The sequence below is a fragment of the Zootoca vivipara genome, chromosome Z (assembly GCF_963506605.1).
Source record: "Zootoca vivipara chromosome Z, rZooViv1.1, whole genome shotgun sequence".
Taxonomy (NCBI): domain Eukaryota; kingdom Metazoa; phylum Chordata; class Lepidosauria; order Squamata; family Lacertidae; genus Zootoca; species Zootoca vivipara.
The window spans coordinates 24,748,951-24,769,384 of NC_083294.1; the positions used below are offsets into that span (position 1 = coordinate 24,748,951).

A 20,434-nucleotide genomic window follows, 5' to 3' on the forward strand; every position below is an offset into this window, starting at 1 on the left:
TATTGGCGGCCGCCAGGCACGTGACAATGCAAATCGCCCTTCTCGTCGCCACACGTCGCGGCACACCAGCCACCGTCTTGCGGCACACTAGTGTGCCGCGGAACAGCGGTTGAGAAACGCTGGTCTACCATCCTGTTCTCACAGTGGCTGACCAGAGTGCAAGAACACACTGCCCATTCTTGCTCCCCAGCAACTGCTTCCAACACTGAATACTTCTCTATAAGAACCACCACTTTCAAGACAAACATTGCCAGGGAAAGGCAAACAGCCAGTCTAATAATAATAATAATAATAATAATAATAATAATAATAATTTATACCCCGCCCATCTGGCCGGGTTCCCCCAGCCACTCTGGGCGGCTTCCAACTAAACATTAAAATACAGAAATCAAACATTAAAAGCTTCCCTAAACAGGGCTGCCTTGTGGTAAGGACCATTACATTGTAATGTTTTAACATGCCTGCAGTTCTTAGCTGTTATATTTGCCTAATTCTAAGAACATGATCCTTGGATTAAAAAACTTTTATTAATCTTTATCATTCCCCTCTTCTGGGGAACTCAGGCCAATGTACATGGCACTCCCCCCTTTGAGGTTGGTTAGTCTGAGAGATGATGAGTGGCTTAAGATCACCCAGGAAGCATAGTGACTGATTAGGTTGCTGTAAGGCTAGAATCGAAACATTGCTATCTAATTTCTTTTAACTGATTATTCTGATAAAATAAACATTGTGACCTCCCCATCTATACCCACCCCCCCTTTTTTGTAAATTTCCTCTTTTTGGTGCTGCTTAGGCAAGTCCATTTCCTGCACTGATGGTTGTGTGGGGGTTTGGGTTTGTGCTTTCTAATTTTACATCTCTAAGAAAGTGCAATTGTCAAACCACTATAAACATAGGAGAAACTGCAGTTATCTTTGTGTGCATTAAAATATTTTGTACACTTTCAAGACTGCTTGAAAATCCAGGGTTTAAGAATTCCTTTTTAAATCTTTGAAGTGTAAATCTTACATTCCAGCAGCGTATTAGAATTTTGTCTAGAATCATTTTTTCCCCAGGAATAATGTGGAGTTTAACCTATATCTTGTCTAATCCTTAAGCTCTTTTGAAATGGAAACTGTACATAAAAGCTAATGCTGGCTAGAATTCAGTTTCCATTGCTCGGTAAATAGTCTGCTTAGGTGGGTATGCACATCCCAGCTTCATCAAAATATACATTCTGACATTTCAGTGAGTATCACAGTATACATGTAGCTCTTATTCCTACATCTGTGGATGTAAGCAGATTATTGCATATACAACTAATTTAACTAGGCGAAAAGGGTGGTGGCATTTTATTGGGAGAAGGAGATTTCTGGGTGGTGGTACCCTTTTATTGCCTTCTGTTACCAGTTGAAATGTTAGCTGCAAACCAATAATACTCTTTTTAAAAAAGATTATCTCCTTTGTACCCAGTCTTTAATTTACAGATGATGTATTGCAACCAACAGTACAAGCTCAAAATCAGAGAGTAGCTTTAATTGGTCAGCACAGTGGGAAGATTTTGGCCAATGACCTTGATTCTTCACTTGCTAATCTGGTTGGAAGTAAGTTTAACACTTTCATTTTTTAGAAAAGGTTTCCCTTTGTTTATTATGAAAGGAATTCTAAATCTTAATTAAATGTTTTTGGGTATTTTATTACAGATCTTGGCTTTGGAGGAACACCATCAAAAAAGTGAGACATATATTTCTAAATTTCACAATTTCTAATTGTTGTTGTTGTTGTTTAGTCGTTTAGTCGTGTCCGACTCTTCGTGACCCCATGGACCATAGCACGCCAGGCACTCCTGTCTTGCACTGCCTCCCGTAGCTTGGTCAAACTCATGTTCGTAGCTTCGAGAACACTGTCCAACCATCTTGTCCTCTGTCGTCCCCTTCTCCTAGTGCCCTCAATCTTTCCCAACATCAGGGTCTTTTCCAAGGATTCTTCTCTTCTCATGAGGTGGCCAAAGTATTGGAGCCTCAGCTTCACGATCTGTCCTTCCAGGGAGCACTCAGGGCTGATTTCCTTAAGAATTGATAGGTTTGATCTTCTAGCAGTCCATGGGACTCTCAAGAGTCTCCTCCAGCACCATAATTCAAAAGCATCAATTCTTCGGCGATCAGCCTTCTTTATGGTCCAGCTCTCACTTCCATACATCACTACTGGGAAAACCATAGCTTTAACTATACGGACCTTCGTCGGCAAGGTGATGTCTCTGCTTTTTAAGATGCTGTCTAGGTTTGTCATTGCTTTTCTCCCAAGAAGCAGGCGTCTTTTAATTTCGTGACTGCTGTCACCATCTGCAGTGATCAAGGAGCCCAAGAAAGTAAAATCTCTCACTGCCTCCATTTCTTCCCCTTCTATTTGCCAGGAGGTGATGGGACCAGTGGCCATGATCTTGGTTTTTTTGATGTTGAGCTTCAGACCATATTTTGCGCTCTCCTCTTTCACCCTCATTAAAAGGTTCTTTAATTCCTCCTCACTTTCTGCCATCAAGGTTGTGTCATCTGCATATCTGAGGTTGTTGATATTTCTTCCGGCAATCTTAATTCCTGCTCGGGATTCATCTAGTCCAGCCTTTCGCATGATGAATTCTGCATATAAGTTAAATAAGCAGGGAGACAATATACAACCTTGTCGTACTCCTTTCCCAATTTTGAACCAATCAGTTGTTCCATATCCAGTTCTAACTGTAGCTTCTTGTCCCACATAGAGATTTCTCAGGAGACAGATGAGGTGATCAGGCACTCCCATTTCTTTAAGAACTTGCCATAGTTTGCTGTGGTCGACACAGTCAAAGGCTTTTGCATAGTCAATGAAGCAGAAGTAGACGTTTTTCTGGAACTCTCTAGCTTTCTCCATAATCCAGCGCATGTTTGCTATTTGGTCTCTGGTTCCTCTGCCCTTTCGAAATCCAGCTTGCACTTCTGGGAGTTCTCGGTCCACATACTGCCTAAGCCTGCCTTGTAGAATTTTAAGCATGACCTTGCTAGCGTGTGAAATGAGCGCAATTGTGCGGTAGTTGGAGCATTCTTTGGCACTGCCCTTCTTTGGAATTGGGACGTAGACTGATCTTCTCCAATCCTCTGGCCATTGCTGAGTTTTCCAAACTTGCTGGCATATTGGGTGTAGCACCTTAACAGCATCATCTTTTAAAATTTTAAATAGTTCAGCTGGAATATCATCACTTCCACTGGCTTTGTTATTAGCAGTGCTTTCTAAGGCCCATTTGACTTCACTCTCCAAGATGTCTGGCTCAAGGTCAGCAAACACACTACCTGGGGTGTACGAGACCTCCATATCTTTCTGGTATAATTCCTCTGTGTATTCTTGCCACCTCTTCTTGATGTCTTCTGCTTCTGTTAGGTCCTTACCACTTTTGTCCTTGATTATGGTAATCTTTGTACGAAATGTTCCTTTCATATCTCCAATTTTCTTGAACAGATCTCTGGTTTTCCCCATTCTATTGTTTTCCTCTATTTCTTTGCATTGCTCATTTAAGAAGACCCTCTTATCTCTCCTTGCTGTTTTTTGGAAATCTGCATTCAGTTTCCTGTATCTTTCCCTATCTCCCTTGCATTTTGCTTGCCTCCTCTCCTCCGCTATTCGTAAGGCCTCGTTGGACAGCCATTTTGCCTTCTTGCATTTCCTTTTCCTTGGGATGGTTTTCGTTGCTGCCTCCTGTATAATGTTACGAGCCTCCATCCATAGTTCTTCAGGCACTCTGTCCACCAAATCTAAATCCTTAAACCTGTTCCTCACTTCCACTGTGTATTCATAAGGGATTTGATTCAGATTGTATCTTACTGGCCCAGTGGTTTTTCCTACTTTCTTCAGTTTAAGCTGGAATTTTGCTATAAGAAGCTGATGATCTGAGTTACAGTCAGCTCCAGGTCTTGTTTTTGCTGATTGTATAGAGCTTCTCCATCTTTGGCTGCAGAGAATATAATCAATCTGATTTCGATGCTGCCCATTTGGTGATATCCATGTGTAGAGTCGTCTCTTGTGTTGTTGGAAGAGAGTGTTTGTGATGACCAGCTTGTTCTCTTGACAGAACTCTATTAGCCTTTGCCCTGCTTCATTTTGAACTCCAAGGCCAAACTTGCCAGTTGTTCCTTTTATCTCTTGATTCCCTACTTTAGCATTCCAATCCCCTGTAATGAGAAGAACATCCTTCTTTGGTGTCATTTCTAGAAGGTCTTGTAGGTCTTCATAGAATTGGTCAATTTCACTTTCTTCAGCACCGGTAGTTGGTGCATAAACTTGGATTACTGTGATGTTAAAAGGTCTGCCTTGGATTCGTATCGAGATCATTCTGTCATTTTTGAGATTGCATCCCATTACAGCTTTTGCCACTCTTTTGTTGACTATGAGGGCCACTCCATTTCTTCTACAGGATTCTTGCCCACAGTAGTAGATATGATAGTCACCCGAACTGAATTCACCCATTCCCTTCCATTTTAGTTCACTGATGCCCAGGATGTCGATATTTATTCTTGTCATCTCATTTTTGACCACATCCAGCTTACCTCTATTCATGGTTCTTACATTCCAGGTTCCTATGCAATATTTTTCTTTACAGCATCGGACTTTCCTTTCGCTTCCAGGCATATCCACAACTGAGCGTCCTTTCGGCTTTGGCCCAGCCGCTTCATCAGCTCTGAATCTACTTGTACTTGTCCTCCGCTCTAAATTTCACAATTTCTAATTATATATTGATAAAAATGTCCTTGACTTGTGTTTGCATTGCTGAGCTATCACAGAATTTTCTAATATTCAGTGTTGTGCCAATACAATCATTCTGTGAGAACAAATATTGCCTAACAGAACAGACCTTAACCTTCAAAAGGAGACATTCAGCAATAACTATTTAAGATTGTTTTGAGTTATTAAGAAGATTTATAGCCTGCCTTCGTACAAGCCCAGAGGTTCAAGGTAGTGCATGATATAGATAGTAAAACATCCAGGTTTTGTGTGTTTGTGTGTGTGTGTATCATTTTGGTTACATATTACAAATACATATACCGTACATACAGAAAAATAGAAAAAGAATAAAAAGAAAAACAGAGAAGAACACAAGAAGAAAAACTCGAACATTTTCAGTTATACATCTTTGTATATACAAGTCGTCTCCCTTATTTGTAACTTGACTTCCTGCCTCCCTTAAACGGTTCCTAATAATTTATTATGTATTCAGTTGATAAGTCTGTGGAGAGCATTCTAATTGCCAGTGGGATTTTAATCTACACTAAGCCAAGCAAAATCTTGGGAACCTATTTTTTCCATATAATTTATGAAAACATCCAGTTTTAACATCCAGCTAAAAATACAAAATTAAGCAAATATTAAAAACAAACCCAATCTCCCTATGTAGCATCTGGCTATTCTGGCAGTCATTTCCGGGCCAGGGTTGGGGCACAAATCCCACTCCAAAAATATATGACGCAATTTCATGAATAGCACTATTGTTCAAGTATTGGAAAAGAAAGGTTTGTAAAACTTTCACCATCCTGCCAGTCTCTTCTGACTAGAGGAAATATATTCCAAATGTTTTAATCCCAGCTTTGAATTCTAAGCATTCAAAAATTAACATATATATCTTGCTATAATCAATAACTGAAGCTGGTAAAGAAGAAGTCCCAGAGTAAACGATGTTAAAAGTATAATTTAATTGACTATAAAACAAATCACAAATAGAATTTGCCTGTAAGTGCAGTGACATCAAACTTGCCACCATGTGCTCTGAGGCCTGCTTCACACCTTGGGTGTAGGGCTCCAATCAATAAGGCAGAAGGTATGGGAGGTTCCTTGTGCAGGTGAATTTTTAACATTGCTAATAAAAATATTGTTTTGACCAGGTGGTGGGCTGGTTGGTATGATTTAAAATTTGCCTAAACCTCTGGGAACTGCTTTGTGATAGCAGTTTCCGATGTATAAAGCCAGCTGAGTTATCTGCTACCTTAGCAGTAACCGTAGCACCAGTGTAACTCACGAAGTTTTATGGAAATTTGGCTCTCATACTCGCCAGGCTCTTTCTGAAGTAAGCACACCTTGAAACAAATGGAGGAAGTAATTTATTGTGCAGTTATGAATTTGATAAAAAGTAGATGTGGTGTTTAAAAAGTTACATATACCAAATGCTATGATCCAGGGGCCATGAAGTATGATTATAGTGGCAGCTAAAAGAAATTAGTGATTAACAGAACAGTTCCGTATATTGCAGTATCATTTCAGCTGTTCTCCATATGTAACTGCTCAGCTTTCAATTCGTTTTTTAGATCTGATATGCAGTGGAATCAGCCTACAGAGAAGAAACTTACTGGTGGAACCAATTGGCAAGCGAAAACAAGCACCTCAACTACATGGAATACTGTCCCTATTCCTCCTGCTCCACAGATGGTAATACTTCCAGTATTTTCAGACTTTAAATTGTTTGTGTGTTTGCCTTTCCCCTGTATTTCACAAAGCATTATTGTCAAAATTTTGAGAGGAATTTACCAATAAGGCTTTGACATTAAATTTTAGAATCCCAAGGGAGAAGATTTGGACATAAAATAAATTGGAGGTTACAATGCATCTTGTATAACATGTATTCTTTAGTACCTTCTAGATGTGATTCTCTGTATTTTTAAAAGTATTTTATGATAAAAATATTGGCCAGAATCCAAAGAACTACTTAATTCCACACTAGGCTGATGCTACCCTAGTGGAATTGTTGCCTTGTTTTTCTCTGAGCACTTCACAGCCATCATAAACTGGTTTTGAGACTCCCCTCCAAGAAATAGATCTTGGAATTGTGATGTATATCTCATGGAAAGCATCAACTTACTATGCAGTGACAGTGAAAACTACAAATCCTATGTTATGGATTTTTAGGAAAAATCTTGAAATATGGTGGACAGGAGTGGGGCAAAATAGACAGGGCCAGAGGTGTCAATGTAAAAAAAAAACAGAAACAAAAAAACACCCAGCTTTTTAAAGTTATGTGTTTTTTACATTTTTTTAATACATTGTACGTCATATATTACATACTTTTAAAGCATTATATTTATATTTGATGCATTTTGTAAAAGTTTAATTAAGGTGGAACCACTTAATAGTTGGCATTACGTGAGTGAGGCTCAGGTTCACATGCATCCTCTTCCCCTTGCATCCTTAATCCACTTATTTCTTTGGTCAGGCAAACCATAGTCCGCCATTACATCTGACCGGGCACATTATGGTTTGCACACGCTCTCCTCATCAGAACTGTAAACCACGATCAAAATGTGATTTTTTAATTCTGTTGTAGGGGATATATGTAAGTCATATGTTGTTGTGAAGAAATGTTTGAAAGGAGGAAAAAGCGGGGGAGGTGCAGGCTTGTATTAAACCACATACTGGGACAAAATAGGTTCGGTCCTTTCCTCTTTCCCCTCTTAGGAGTCAGAAGCTAATGATTCTTGTAAGCTTATTTTCAAGACTCCCAGTGTTTTACTTATACCTAGGCCTTTTTTAGAATAACTTGAGGGCAGAAACACTACTCCATGATGCCTTTAGGCAGGCTCTAAAAACATTTTTTTTTAAGGATTGCCTTTAATGAAGAGGTTCAGTCTCCCTTTTTTAGTCTTAAACTGGTATGGCTGGTTGTAACATATTGACATGAAGTCTTATTTCCTACTGCAGATTGCAGCTTTACTGTTTTGGTGTGAATTGCACTTATGTGTATAAATGGTAGCTCTTTCTTAGATATCTATTATGCTTCCTGGTTGCTTCAAATTTGAGCTGAAAAGCATGAATCAAATTAATGAAAATATTCTCCTTAGCTATTCCTTCCTTATATGGAAAGAGAACTTTCTCTGTACAAAAGAGCAGTCAAATAATATAGCTGCCCCATCATTTCATTCAGCCACATTGCTTTAATTCTTTTTGAATGTACAGTTATATGGTGTGCAAGACTGAGCATAACTAACTTCATAACTAGCTTGTCTTGTTTCTAGCAAAAGTCATTCTAGTTTTGGTATCCTGTCACTCCCAATAATTTTCTATCCTTCCTCCTTTTGCTATGCTAGAATGGAGTATCTTATCTTGAATATGCAAGTGCCTATCCTGCAAAATAAGATGCATTTTATACAGTTTCTTCAGTGTTAGCAGTGTAATTTGTAGCCAAATTTTATATGCAATCTTTTCTCCCCCACCACTGTCAAAGGTACCTGCTCCTGTAACCTACCCACTGAATACACCTCAAGTGCCTGTGTATGGAATGGTAAGAATATTCACTCTTTATATAATACATTGAGAAGATGTTCTATTTTGAATGTCATTCATCATGATTTGCAGCAGTCTAATGAGCCTGAAATCTCAAATAAATACTAATTCTTTGATTATTCTGTTGCATTATAATGTAGTCTGAAAAGCTTCTGCGTGCACAAAGGAAGTCATTGAAGTATTTTTTTATCTTGCTTCCCAGTACTTACCAACATTTTAATCAAAGTATAATATGAAGTTTCCCCCACTGTTTTACCTGGATGTCCTAAGAAATGTCTTTTATATTATCCCCACACCAAGTTTTAAGATCTGCCAGTGTGGTCTTTGCATCTTTTAATGGATACAATTTTAGCATCCCCTTAGAGCAAGATCTTTTCACTTATTTGCCCCTCACCCAGGAAGTTATCTTAGCCTCGTCATCCCTTTCTTGAAACAGACACAAATATTCTGTTTCCACTATGTTTTTGAGAATCATGTCCACAATAGCTTAGGTATGGAAATCTGAGTCTAAAACAGAGTTTTAGTCCTATTTTAAGTAACTAATTCCATTCGTTTGGTGGTGTTTATTATTTAGAATGATATGTAAACTTTGTAAACACTGATTGAAAGTGTATTCAAGTTGTAGCTGAATCCACCCCCACCATGTATGTACAAATTCCAAAGAAATGCTTTGGCTGTCTCTGAATTCCTGCATTCATACTTATGCTCATGTTGCTCTATGGCAATTTATTATAGAAGCTGGCCATTACAGGTGGGTGGAATTATCTGGTCAACACACTTCAGAGGCATTTCAGTTCCTTGGTAGAGCACCAGCTTTGCAAGCAAATTCAGTCCTCCATCTCCCTCAGATTTCAGGCAGGGAAAATTATCTTCTCTGCCAGAGTCATTGGAAGCTTCCTGTAAGAATAGATGTCACTGGGCTAGATGGATTAGTGGTCTGACTGTTGAAGACTACATGAAACCACTTTCTGAAGAGTGCAGAAACTGGCCGCTTCAGCAGTAAGAGTACTGTGTTCATGCATAAGCAGCTTCTGCACCCCCTAGCCTTGAGAGCTTTGGTGTTAAGTTGCTGAAAGGGAACTAGAATTTGTTCAGATATATATATATATGTGTGTGTATGTATGTATATATATATATATATATATATATATATATACACACACACACACACACACACACACACACACACACACACATAGAGCAACCATGTTCAAGCTCAGAGGATCAATAAATGACTTTATCCTGTTTCTGTCTGACATTTAGGTACCTGCTCAGATTGGAGCTACTCCTATTATGGCACCCCAGCCTATGATATATACCCAAACCAGCCTAAGGCCAACAAATCCTTTTGCACCTATCTCTGGAACACAGGTTAGTGTATTCCTTAGCATAAAGATGAAATTCTTCATGATTCCTGTAGACTGGTATCCACACTTGCCACTTTAAAATATTTATATACCTCCCCTGATTGGTCAAATCTGCTCAAAACATCATCACCATCACTGTTACCTCCAAGGATGTGGACAGGCTACTTGGACGAGTGAAACCAACCATTTGCCTCCTTGAACCTCGCCCATCCTGGCTTATAAAAGCTAGCCGGGAAGTGCTGAGCGATGGGCTTCACGGGTTGGTGAATGCTTCTCTCTGTGAGAGAGCCTTCCCAGACCCGCTGAAAGAGGCAGTTATTAAACCGCTTCTTTAAAAACCATCTTTAGATGCAGCCAATATGGCCAACTATCACCCAGTCTCAAAACTTCCATTCTTGGGCAAAGTGATTGAGCGAGTGGTTGCTGAACAACTCCAGGCACGCCTGGAAGAAGTGGACCATTTGGATCCCTTCCGGTTGGGATTCAGGCCTCATCATGGGACTCAAACTGCCTTGGTTGCACTGGTCGATGATCTCCGGTAGGCTAGGGACAAAGGTGAGAGCTGTTTCCTAGTTCTGTTGGATCTCTCAGCGGCTTTTGACACCATCGACCATAACATCCTTCTGGACCGTCTAGAGGGGCTGGGAGCCGGGGACACTGTCATACAGTGGTTCCACTCCTTCCTCCTGGGCCGTGTTCAGAAAGTGGTGGTGGGGGGTGAGTGTTCAGACCCCTGGGCTCTCACTTGTTGGGTGCCTCAGGGTTCTGTCCTCTCCCCCATGCTTTTTAACATGTACATGCAGCTGCTGGGAGAGATCATCAGGGGGTTTGGGCTGGGCGTTCATCAGTATGCGGATGATACCCAGCTCTACCTCTCTTTCAAATCAGAACCAGTGAAGACAGTGAAGGTCCTGTGTGAGTGCCTGGAGGCAGTTGGAGAATGGATGGCAGCTAACAGATTGAGGTTGAATCCTAACAAGACAGAAGTACTGTTTGTGGGAGACAGGAGGCGGGCAGGTGTGGAGGACTCCCTGGTCCTGAATGGGGTAATTGTGCCCCTGAAGGACCAGGTGCACAGCCTGGGAGTTATTTTGAACTCACAGCTGTCCATGGAGGCGCAGGTCAATTCTGTGTCCAGGGCAGCTGTCTCTCAGCTCCATCTGGTATGCAGGCTGAGACCCTACCTACCCGCGGACTGTCTAGTAGTTATCTCTCGCTTGGACTACTGCATTTCGCTCTATGTGGGGCTACCTTTGAAGGTGACCTGGAAACTACAACTAATCCAGAATGTGGCAGCTAGACTGGTGACTGGGAGTGGCCGCCGAGACCACATAACACCGGTCTTGAAAGACCTACATTGGCTCCCAGTACGTTTCTGAGCACAATTCAAAGTGTTGGTGCTGACCTTTAAAGCCCTTAACGGCCTCGGTCCAGTATACCTGAAGGAACGTCTCCACCCCTATCGTTCCGCCCAGTCACTGAGGTCCAGTACCGAGGGCCTTCTGGCGGTTCCCTCGTTGCGAGAAGCCAAGTTACAGGGAACCAGGCAGAGGGCTTTCTTGGTAGTGGCGCCCGCCCTGTGGAACACCCTCCCACCAGGTGTCAAAGAGAAAAACAACTACCAGACTGAAGGCAGCCCTGTTTAGGGAAGCTTTTAATATTTAATAGATTATTGTATTTAATATTCTGTTGGAAGCCGCCCAGAGTGACTGGGACAGGGTATAAATAATAAATTATTATTATTATTATTATTCAACTATTATTCAACTATCCGTGAGCTTGAAAGGATAGTAGTATGTTCTTTTACCATCTCAGATCCTAAAGTACTTGCCTCACAGCACTGAGATCCCCTCCTATTAAAAGTTAAGCAGGCTAAGACTTTCAAATAGAGCTTGATCAGCTCCACTCAAAGAGTTACAGAATGAATCAAATACACATTTATTTAAAATGTTCTTTTTAAAAAGCAGTCATGGGCCCTTCAGCAATGGGTCTGTCAGCAACTGATTGTGCCTGGATGTTGCTAGCAGGAAACAAACCAGTTCTTTGTATCTTTTGTATCTTCTTATTTTGTTTTTAGTTGAAAACAGACCCCCCCCCCAAAAAAAAAACGTTTGCAGAATTTGCAGCTAAGATGTATTTTATTGTAGTTAGTAGAGTAGTGGAACTTTTTTTGTGATGAATGTTCAAAAGTTAAGACTTGATACCTTGTAGTTCAACTTTAAGAAGCAGGGCTTCACCCAAGCCTCTGATTGATCAGCACAACTTTTTAGAGATATTCCAGGGATATTATTAAGCAGATGGAAGGTGATCTGTGATTTTAAATTTTTACATGGCGTTTAGTGTGTGTATGTACAAAAGAATTGTTGTGTGCCAGAATTTTGTTTTAGTTTACAAGTATTTTTATGAATAAATATGTTGCCTTAATGACTTTAATTCAGCTTGGTTTTCTTTATATATGTTGCAGATACAATTTATGTAGACCCGCCAAAGCAGCAAGACACTTTGACAACCAAATATTGGTAGAAAGAAGACAAAACTTTTGAACTGCGGTCCTCACTAGGGCACATAACCTGCTTCCCATACAATATCAGTTACTTTGAATTGCTGTGCTTTAGAGATTATTGTTATAACAGTCACTATGGTATGAAATCATGTTTGGTTTTGGATAGCATAAGACTGTTTTCAGTGGAAAGCTGAAATATTCTGAATCTGAAGGTCAGCAAAGTATGTAAGGAGAATCCTGACTTTCCCTTTTTAAATAAGAGCTTACTTGGAAACTTTGCAGCATTTCCATGTAACAGCTTGCCTCTAGTAAGCTAGTGGAGGGTATAATTATTCTATTTATTTTCTCCCAGAATTCTGCGAACGTTGTTACCATGGCACCACTTAATGAAGTTGAGCAATAAACCTTTCAGATACTCTTAAGCAGTACCTGATACAATAAGACTCTGAGAAGAATCTTGCATTATCAGAAATGCCAATATTGACTGCTTTTTCTCATGCTAGACTAGCTTCTTCTAATTCACAAATTTTGTACTGTGAGTTTTAAATGCTGTGAATCAACTTTTAACTAAATGTAGGCCATTAACAGAAAACTATAGTCAATTGGCATTTCAGCAGAGTGTTGCCTTGCCAAGTGATAGAGCTATGCTTTGGCAGAGACTTGGGCACCTGACCTATTCTGAAGAAAATAGTATGTTACAAAGTAGAGTGTGTGCAGTCCTGGCATGGATGGCAAGAGGCTGCATAAGGAAGTGCAGCTATTATGTACAGATAGCAGCATCATTTCAGACTTTAGCTAGAGTTGCCTTCATGTCCCAGAAGAAAGTCTGCAGGTGGCCAGCTGCTGTGAGTCTGGGAAGCTTTTTGCCTCTTAATTTAAGACGTAGGGCACCAGCATTTTCTTAGTCATTCATCATTTACAGTGCTGCACTTTAAGAACTGGAAAATTGTGTTCCTGAGCTCCTCTATCCCTCTATACTTACGACCCATGTTGTGGGTAAAGGAGCAAAATAAAAACATTTAAAGGGCCAGTCACTACATAAAACAAACTTTTTTGGGGGGGGGAGGGAGTGTAAATATTTGTAAACCCTGAAGTACAAAAAAAATCTAGTGCTGCATAATCTTTTCTTCTTTGTAACACATTCAAAATGCTTTAAGACATTTAGCTCAAATTTCTTTTGTATTGAAAAGTTCAAACCATTATCCTTCAAGATAATTAAGATATTATTGCAGTGTAGGAGAATGTAAGATGGTCCATGATTTTCAAACACAATGCCCCAAAATAATGAAAGGATTACCTTAAACATTATTTTTTAATTTGTCAGATGGAGTCCAGGGCGTACCTATGAGGGGAGATGGCAAGCAAAAAAATATTATTATTATTATTTATTTTTAAAAGAACATTTTAATTGAAGAAAGAGTGAAAACTGGTTCTTTCCTTTCTATCACGGCTGTGATAATTTTCTTGTCTTGAGCTCATTGCGGTAGCAATAACAGCAAAAAGGTTCTCTCTTAAATGTCAATGTGGCTTTCTTTCATTAAGCTTGCCCCTTTTTTCATTTAAAATATTTTGCAGCACTTGAGCTTGATCTTCCAAGTGTTTTTGCCAAGTTATTGGCCCTTGTTCCGTGGGAAGGGATTTGCAGAAACAAAAAGTACTTTTGTGGCTCAGGCTGTGTCAAATTCTAGAAAACCAGTCTTTTCCCTGTAAGTGTCTTTTGTGTTTGTTAATATTGTGCCAATAATGTAAATATATATATATATGCTTGCTTCAAGAAAGATATACTTGTTTTGTCAAACTAAACATGATTTTTTAAAAAAAGAATCATTTTTTATATGTGTGTTTGCAATTTGTAACCACTAACTTTGTATGGATTAAATGTTGCAAGGTGGAAAAAAATGTTTTAGACCATATCTTGGACATGTACTGGCAAAGACATAAACTGGATGCATGTACAGTAATTAAATGTCGAAAGTGAATTTTCAAGGGCTTTGGGCTTTAATGTACTCTCCTGGTTTGTCCAAAACCAATATTTATTGTAGCCCTATACAAGCTGGAGCAGCTTACTTAAAGGCCTTGTTTTAGTTGATATTCTAGTGAGTTAATTCAAATGATCCTCATTTAGGATTATAAATCATGCTTCTAACCAATTTTCTGTCTTTTAATCCAGTTTGGACCAGTACATGTATTTAAATTACACATATTTTATAATAACTAGCTAAAATCTCAGAGGCTGTGACCCATGTAAAGTTTGGGGCTGTAAAATAGGCAGCAACCTTTTTTATCCCCCAGATATTATTTTCTAATAATTCAGTTTAACTGTGTTTAATTTATTGCATTTACTGGCCGCAGTCTTACAGCAAGGAACTTCATGCAATACCCACCTCCCCAGAGAGAGGGCAGCTTCAACTCTCCAAATGAATGGGTTTATGTACCGTATGTTGTTTTATGTACTTTCTACAACATTATACAGTAATCATTGATGTATCCGTTAAAATCAGATTCAAAGCATAATAATAATCACAATAGTCCCAAGGTAGCATAAGCCCCTAATACTTTACACATTCTTGCTTCTATTCATATGCAATTTAATTCATTAAGGAAGACCGGATTCTGTAATTTTTCTTTTCGTATCTAACTTGCCAGTTCAGTGACCTGAACTCAAATTTGTATGTGCATCTTCTCATGCTTGCAATCTTTGTAAGCAGTGTTGCACAACCTAATTTAACATTTTCCCTACAACAAATGTGTGGGATTTCCCCATGCTCATACATGAAGGTAACCTGTAAACCCTAGTAATGGCATTACTCTTAACCTGTAGTGATTATTTGAGGAATTCTTTTTAAGAATTGTTGCCCACTATACTGGTGTAATTTTTGTCAAATTCAGTTTTTCATTCTGTCTCCAATAAGCCTAAACTTGGAGGTTGTGCTTTTATCCTATAACCAAGGACTTTGATTTTATAATAAATGAGCTTTCTAGACAATAAGTGATTATGTATTACCGGTAGTTCAATAAACCAATGGCAGTGATACCTCTACTTACAAATAACTCTACTTACGAATGGAGCTCCGTCCGCCATCTTGGATGCAGTTTAGATAGGATTTTTTCTACTTATGAATTTTTAGATAGGCTTGCTTCTACTTACAATTTTTTTCTCCCAATGCATTCCTATGGGATTTGACTTACAATTTTTTTCGACTTACGAATGTGTGTTCGGAACGCATTAAATTCGTAAGTAGAGGTACCACTGTATTGTCCAAAAAAGTAAATAAATGTCAGTAGCTGTATTTTGGCTGTCAATATTAGCATTGAACCTTTGTAGGTAATACTTAGTCTGTAGTTCTTTAACTTATATATAAAAATCTCCCTCGTTTATCAGGTCTTTAATGTGCAATTGGTAGGGTGGTTCTTGAGTATCATTAGAGTGCTGTCTTTGCTTCATATTTAGGTTGCTGCAATTGAGAACAGTGGCAAGGTGTGAGATCAAAATAAATTGGGGAAAGAGCAGAATACAGCCATGGCTAGTCCAGCAGCGGAGGAAGCCTTTCAGGCACCTGGGGAGGGGTGAACTTCCCATAGGGGTGGGGCAAACCGCTCATAGGGGCGGGGCGTGCACTGGGGCCTCAGCCGCCCTACAGCTTGGGAGGGGGAGGAAGGCGGACAGCGCAGAACCTGCAGGCGCCGAGACACGTGGCTTGTGCGTGCTGCAGGCCCCGTGGTGATGAGTGCCGCTCGCCATTTTGTCACCCCATGTCAGGGTGGCACCTGGGGCGTACCTAGGCTAGTGGGCTATTCCTGCAGCCACACTTTGTCTTTAGGGAATTGTCTGTCCTTATGGAAAACCAAAATAACAGTTTGGTCACAACTGCTAGCACCACTTTCTGTGCCAAATCTGGAGAATTGGAACTCTCGTATCTCTGTGGAGGTGGGTTTATCACTCATTTCCTTGCTGAAAGATTGCAAGGCACCTTTTTAATAGCTGACCCTAGCAGTTAGATGGTGGTCATTGTTAACATTATTGAAACTGCATTTGGGGTTGCTGTGGCCAGAATTACACTTTTATTCGTCTTGCCAGAAATGCTAAAAGTACAGGTAGCTGTACTACTTTCAACTTCCAGTTGGTGAAAGGTTGTTTACAGTGGTATTAGTGGTGTTTATAATTGAACTGTCTGATTAATGTTAGATTATATGTTTTTAAAGGTTTTTAAAAGCCAATAAGATGTCCATCATACATACTTGACATTTGCTGCTTCCCTATTAGATATATTAGCAGGTTAAAGCTAACTATAAAAATAGCAACTCAGCTAAACTCAGGACAGCATTGCACTGCATATGACATCGTTGTGTAAATTTATTGTGAGAGAAAGATGCTGACCAACCTACTGCCTTCTCAAAGATACTGACTTTAGAGAACAACTCCTTCCTTATGAACATATTGGTATCATTTCTATTCATTATTTTAGGGCAACCTTCCCATGCTGACTGCGGCTGATGGTAGTTGTAGTCCAAAACATCTGGAGGGCGCCAAGCTGTGGAAGGTTGCCATAGTGTTTTGGTCATTAACAGGTTGACTGCAAATATGTGTTTGTGGTCCTGAAATATTTGCAGGTGAAGCAATGTGGTGGTGGTCTTGTCAAGATTATCCTTAAGGCAATGCTACAAGGCTGCCATTTTAAAAGCTACAATACCAAGGCTGATTTATTTCATCTGTTTTTGTTTTTGTTCCATTGTTTCCATTGTATTTAGGGTCACAGCTTAAATCTTAAGATTGGTGTGTCCTGGCTTTAGTTGTGTTTGATACTTTTATAGTTTGATAATTGGACTGGTAGGTCAGGGTTGTAATTCCCACAGGTATTCAGAGAGAGAAAATGCATGAAGCTGAGGAGAAAGAAACACACACACACACACACACACACACACACACACACACACGGATTTCTGTGTCAACTCCATTTTCTGCATTTCCCTCATTGGAGATTCATTTTTGCTTTAAAAAAAGGCATACTGTATAGCTTATTAAAATGGCAAGAATTCTATCTTGAAAACTTTGGGAAGCATGGACAGTTCGATTATAATATTATGATTTCGTACATTCTTAAAACGATGAGAGCGATGACAGTTTCATCATGTGGCTTCTAGGAGAGTGTGTGAGATTCTGAAGGGTGATAGGTGCCCTTGTACAGAGAGTGCTCTCTCTAAAGGCCAGATTAGACGTAATGATAGTGGCTGTGCTTTTTTTGTTCACATCTCTGCCTCATTTTCATATAGAATGGAAGGTGGCGTCTGAGCTTAATATTAGAATGCATGGACAGGCATGGAAATCTGAGCCCCTTCCCTCCCCTAGTCCATTGCCCACATGTGTTCCTCCAGCTCTGCTTCTACACTGGAAATGAAATGAGCTGGGAGTAAATAATGGGCAATGAGCCACATGTAGTTAATGCCATGGACTGGAAAGAGTCTGTCCCCTTTATTGTTGGTTGCAAACCTGTTGCAGTTAAAGCCAGCCTCCACCTTACCCCACTTTATATGAGACCCAGGAATAAATAAACATGGCTGCTATGGTCACATTTAGTTGGCCATAAGAATAGAAATGTGATATTAATGGGTAATATTGTCATACTTGAAAATGTCTCTTCTAAAGCTGTTGCTCCTTTTCCTAGATATACATTCATTTTTAAAAAATGTAATAAAGACATTTTCAGTCTCTGATAAGAATGTGTAGAGCTTAAAAAGAACGCAAGTATACTTTTTGGGTTTTTTTGTAAAATGTTGTCTTTGACTTTAAAATTAAATACAGGGTGTACCTGGATCTGTTTGGGATTTATTGATGTGTGGTAAGGGTGGACTACAATTTTAGAGTAGAATGCACTGTGGATCAGTGCTTTTATTTGTACATAAAAGGGAAAACTTCTTTTCTTTTTAAGTAGCCTGCATTTTGAGAATAATATTGACATGTGCTGTATACCAGTCACTTATTTCCATTTTAAAGATTATATTTTTGAGTAATGGGGAACTGTACATGCTATCGCTACAGTTTCTAGAAATTACTTAGAAATGTTGCTTTTGAATTTGTAATTTGACTTCTTGGCTGTCCCATGTACTGCTTTAGTATGTATTCTGTACCTCATACCCCCAGCTTTCTGATGATAGCATTTATTTTAAAATATTGTAATAACCAATGCAGTCTTTCTTCTTCTCCCCCTCCCCTACCAGTTTGGTAAATAATTTGATGCAATTGTATTCCTTTATAAAATAGTTGGCTGGAATTTTCTTGGAATTTTGGAAGCAGGGGGGGAGTGTTAAATGTGTATGTTGTTCTGGGTTTGGTTTTCTAATTGATAATTTCAACTCATTTCCCCCAATATTCTCTTCTTTGCCCCATCCCAATGCAATAGGTATGTGCCTTTATATATATATATATTAATTTGACAGGTGCTTCCTGTTTGCAGGATGACTTTAAAATTCTTGTATAATTTTTGTCACAGCAGGGCAGTATTGATAATCCATATATTTGTATTTCAAATATGATTTAAATTGCATATTGTATCTGATATAGAAAATGTATTGGGGGGGGTTTCTGTGGTTTTTGATCTTTTTCTACTCTGTAGGTAGAACGAGCAAGGAAAACCTCATTGTTGGAGAAGGTTGGAAGTTTAGTTGGGTTATCAAGCAGATTTTAGGTCCTGTGTGCTCACTAAACGACATGCAGCGTTGGATCCAGATAGTTAGTAGCACATAGCTCCCATTGTAATTAATGGGACAAGTTAGTAATAACTTGATTACTGCCTTAGTCTATGAGAACTGCCTCAGTCTGGGATCAGCCTATGTTTGTTGTTTTAAGACACATGAAATTGGGTTACTCATTTCTTGCATTGTCTAACATGGCCCCAAGAGGTCAGTTGAAGGGAAGGAGCTGCTAACTGAGTCTTACATCAGGCATCCCCAAACTCCGGCCCTCCAGATGTTTTGGACTACAATTCCCATCATCCCTGACCACTGGTCCTGTTAGCTGGGGATCATGGGAGTTGTAGGCCAAAACATCTGGAGGGCCGCAGTTTGGGGATGCCTGGCTTACATCAATAGTGCTAGTGCAGGCAAGGAGAATCTCAGCAAACATGGGGAGTTTGTGACACACTAGTGCCATTTACCAGCTATTGGTGGAAACAACAGGATAAACTTTCTGAGACAAAGCATTTGATTGTCACTGTGGTGTTAACAATGATATTAACTATGAGTCAGTTTTTAAAAGTCTACTACACCTTATTCTCTGGGAAATGGTATTGGTGAGCATTATATTGCATTATGAGCCGAACCCTCAATTCAGTGGCCTCTTTGCTGCATCTGTCTCTATCACGGCTAGGCAGCAGGAACCACAGCTTAAAGGCTAGATGTGAAGCTGTGGTTCCTGCTGCCTGGCTGTGATAGTGACAGACTATATTCAGAAAAATAATGTTGAATGCAGCTACAGAGTTGACTTCTTATTTTAGAAAAAGAGGAAGTCGTTTTGTGAATTTTTGTTTTGTTTTGAGAACATTATAGTAATACCTGCTACATTAATTGAATGACAAACAGCAAAATGTTTGAATGCTGCATGAATACATAGTAGGCCAAATTTTGTTTAGGTAATAAAATACAAGTACCTGCAGGAAATTTCTTTTAATGTACCGCTGTGATTAATCAACCAATAGTTTTGTTGTGATGAAGGCCACTAAACACCAAAATGATGCTAGACTTCAGTTTATCAAAGCGGATTCAATAATTTCCCCTCAACTGATATAACAAATAGCATATTTACTTATCTGTAAAACAATTAAAAACACAAGTACAATTAAAAATAGCAGGTTGTACAAGCATTGGTAAGATATTACTGAATAAATGCGTTTTGCAATTTATTTTGAAAACAGGGTTTCTGCAAATGTTCTCATATTTTGTATTTCAAACGTTTCTCAGTTTATTTCATATTTGAAATATAGCTTAATGGAGTGTATTGTGTTTTTTATTTAAACTACTCAAAAAATGTATTTTGCCCGGCTCTGCTTGTTCTTACTTAGATTGATTAAGATCTGCTTTCCCTTTACAAAGTTGCACTGTGAGAACATGGTGCATCTAGCCATCAAAAAAGTAAATAAAATTCTGCCTCTTCTCCCCGTCCCCAACACTTACTTTGCTGAAGCACAGGGCTTGCTATGTTAACGTTTTAATGATCCTTGACAGTATGTAAAACTGGAGGTGGTTGAGAGTCCTCCATTTTGTTAATGAAACAGGTTTTGGAAAATAAACTGGCACAAAGTGT

The 20,434-nt window shown here is 39.3% G+C and overlaps 1 protein-coding gene across 2 annotated transcripts in view; it reads left to right on the forward strand.

The window, feature by feature from the left end:
- The window catches only part of LOC118078199 (phosphatidylinositol-binding clathrin assembly protein), a 56,779-nt gene extending 36,345 nt beyond the window's left edge, over window positions 1–20,434 (forward strand). For both annotated transcript variants that reach the window (XM_035101946.2, XM_035101947.2), the window contains 6 exons: window positions 1,467–1,583; window positions 1,683–1,713; window positions 6,300–6,420; window positions 8,210–8,266; window positions 9,532–9,639; window positions 12,100–20,434. In XM_035101946.2, the coding sequence (XP_034957837.1) occupies window positions 1,467–1,583; window positions 1,683–1,713; window positions 6,300–6,420; window positions 8,210–8,266; window positions 9,532–9,639; window positions 12,100–12,114 (449 nt within the window). In that variant the 3' untranslated portion in view covers window positions 12,115–20,434. The remainder of the gene's footprint in view (window positions 1–1,466; window positions 1,584–1,682; window positions 1,714–6,299; window positions 6,421–8,209; window positions 8,267–9,531; window positions 9,640–12,099) is intronic.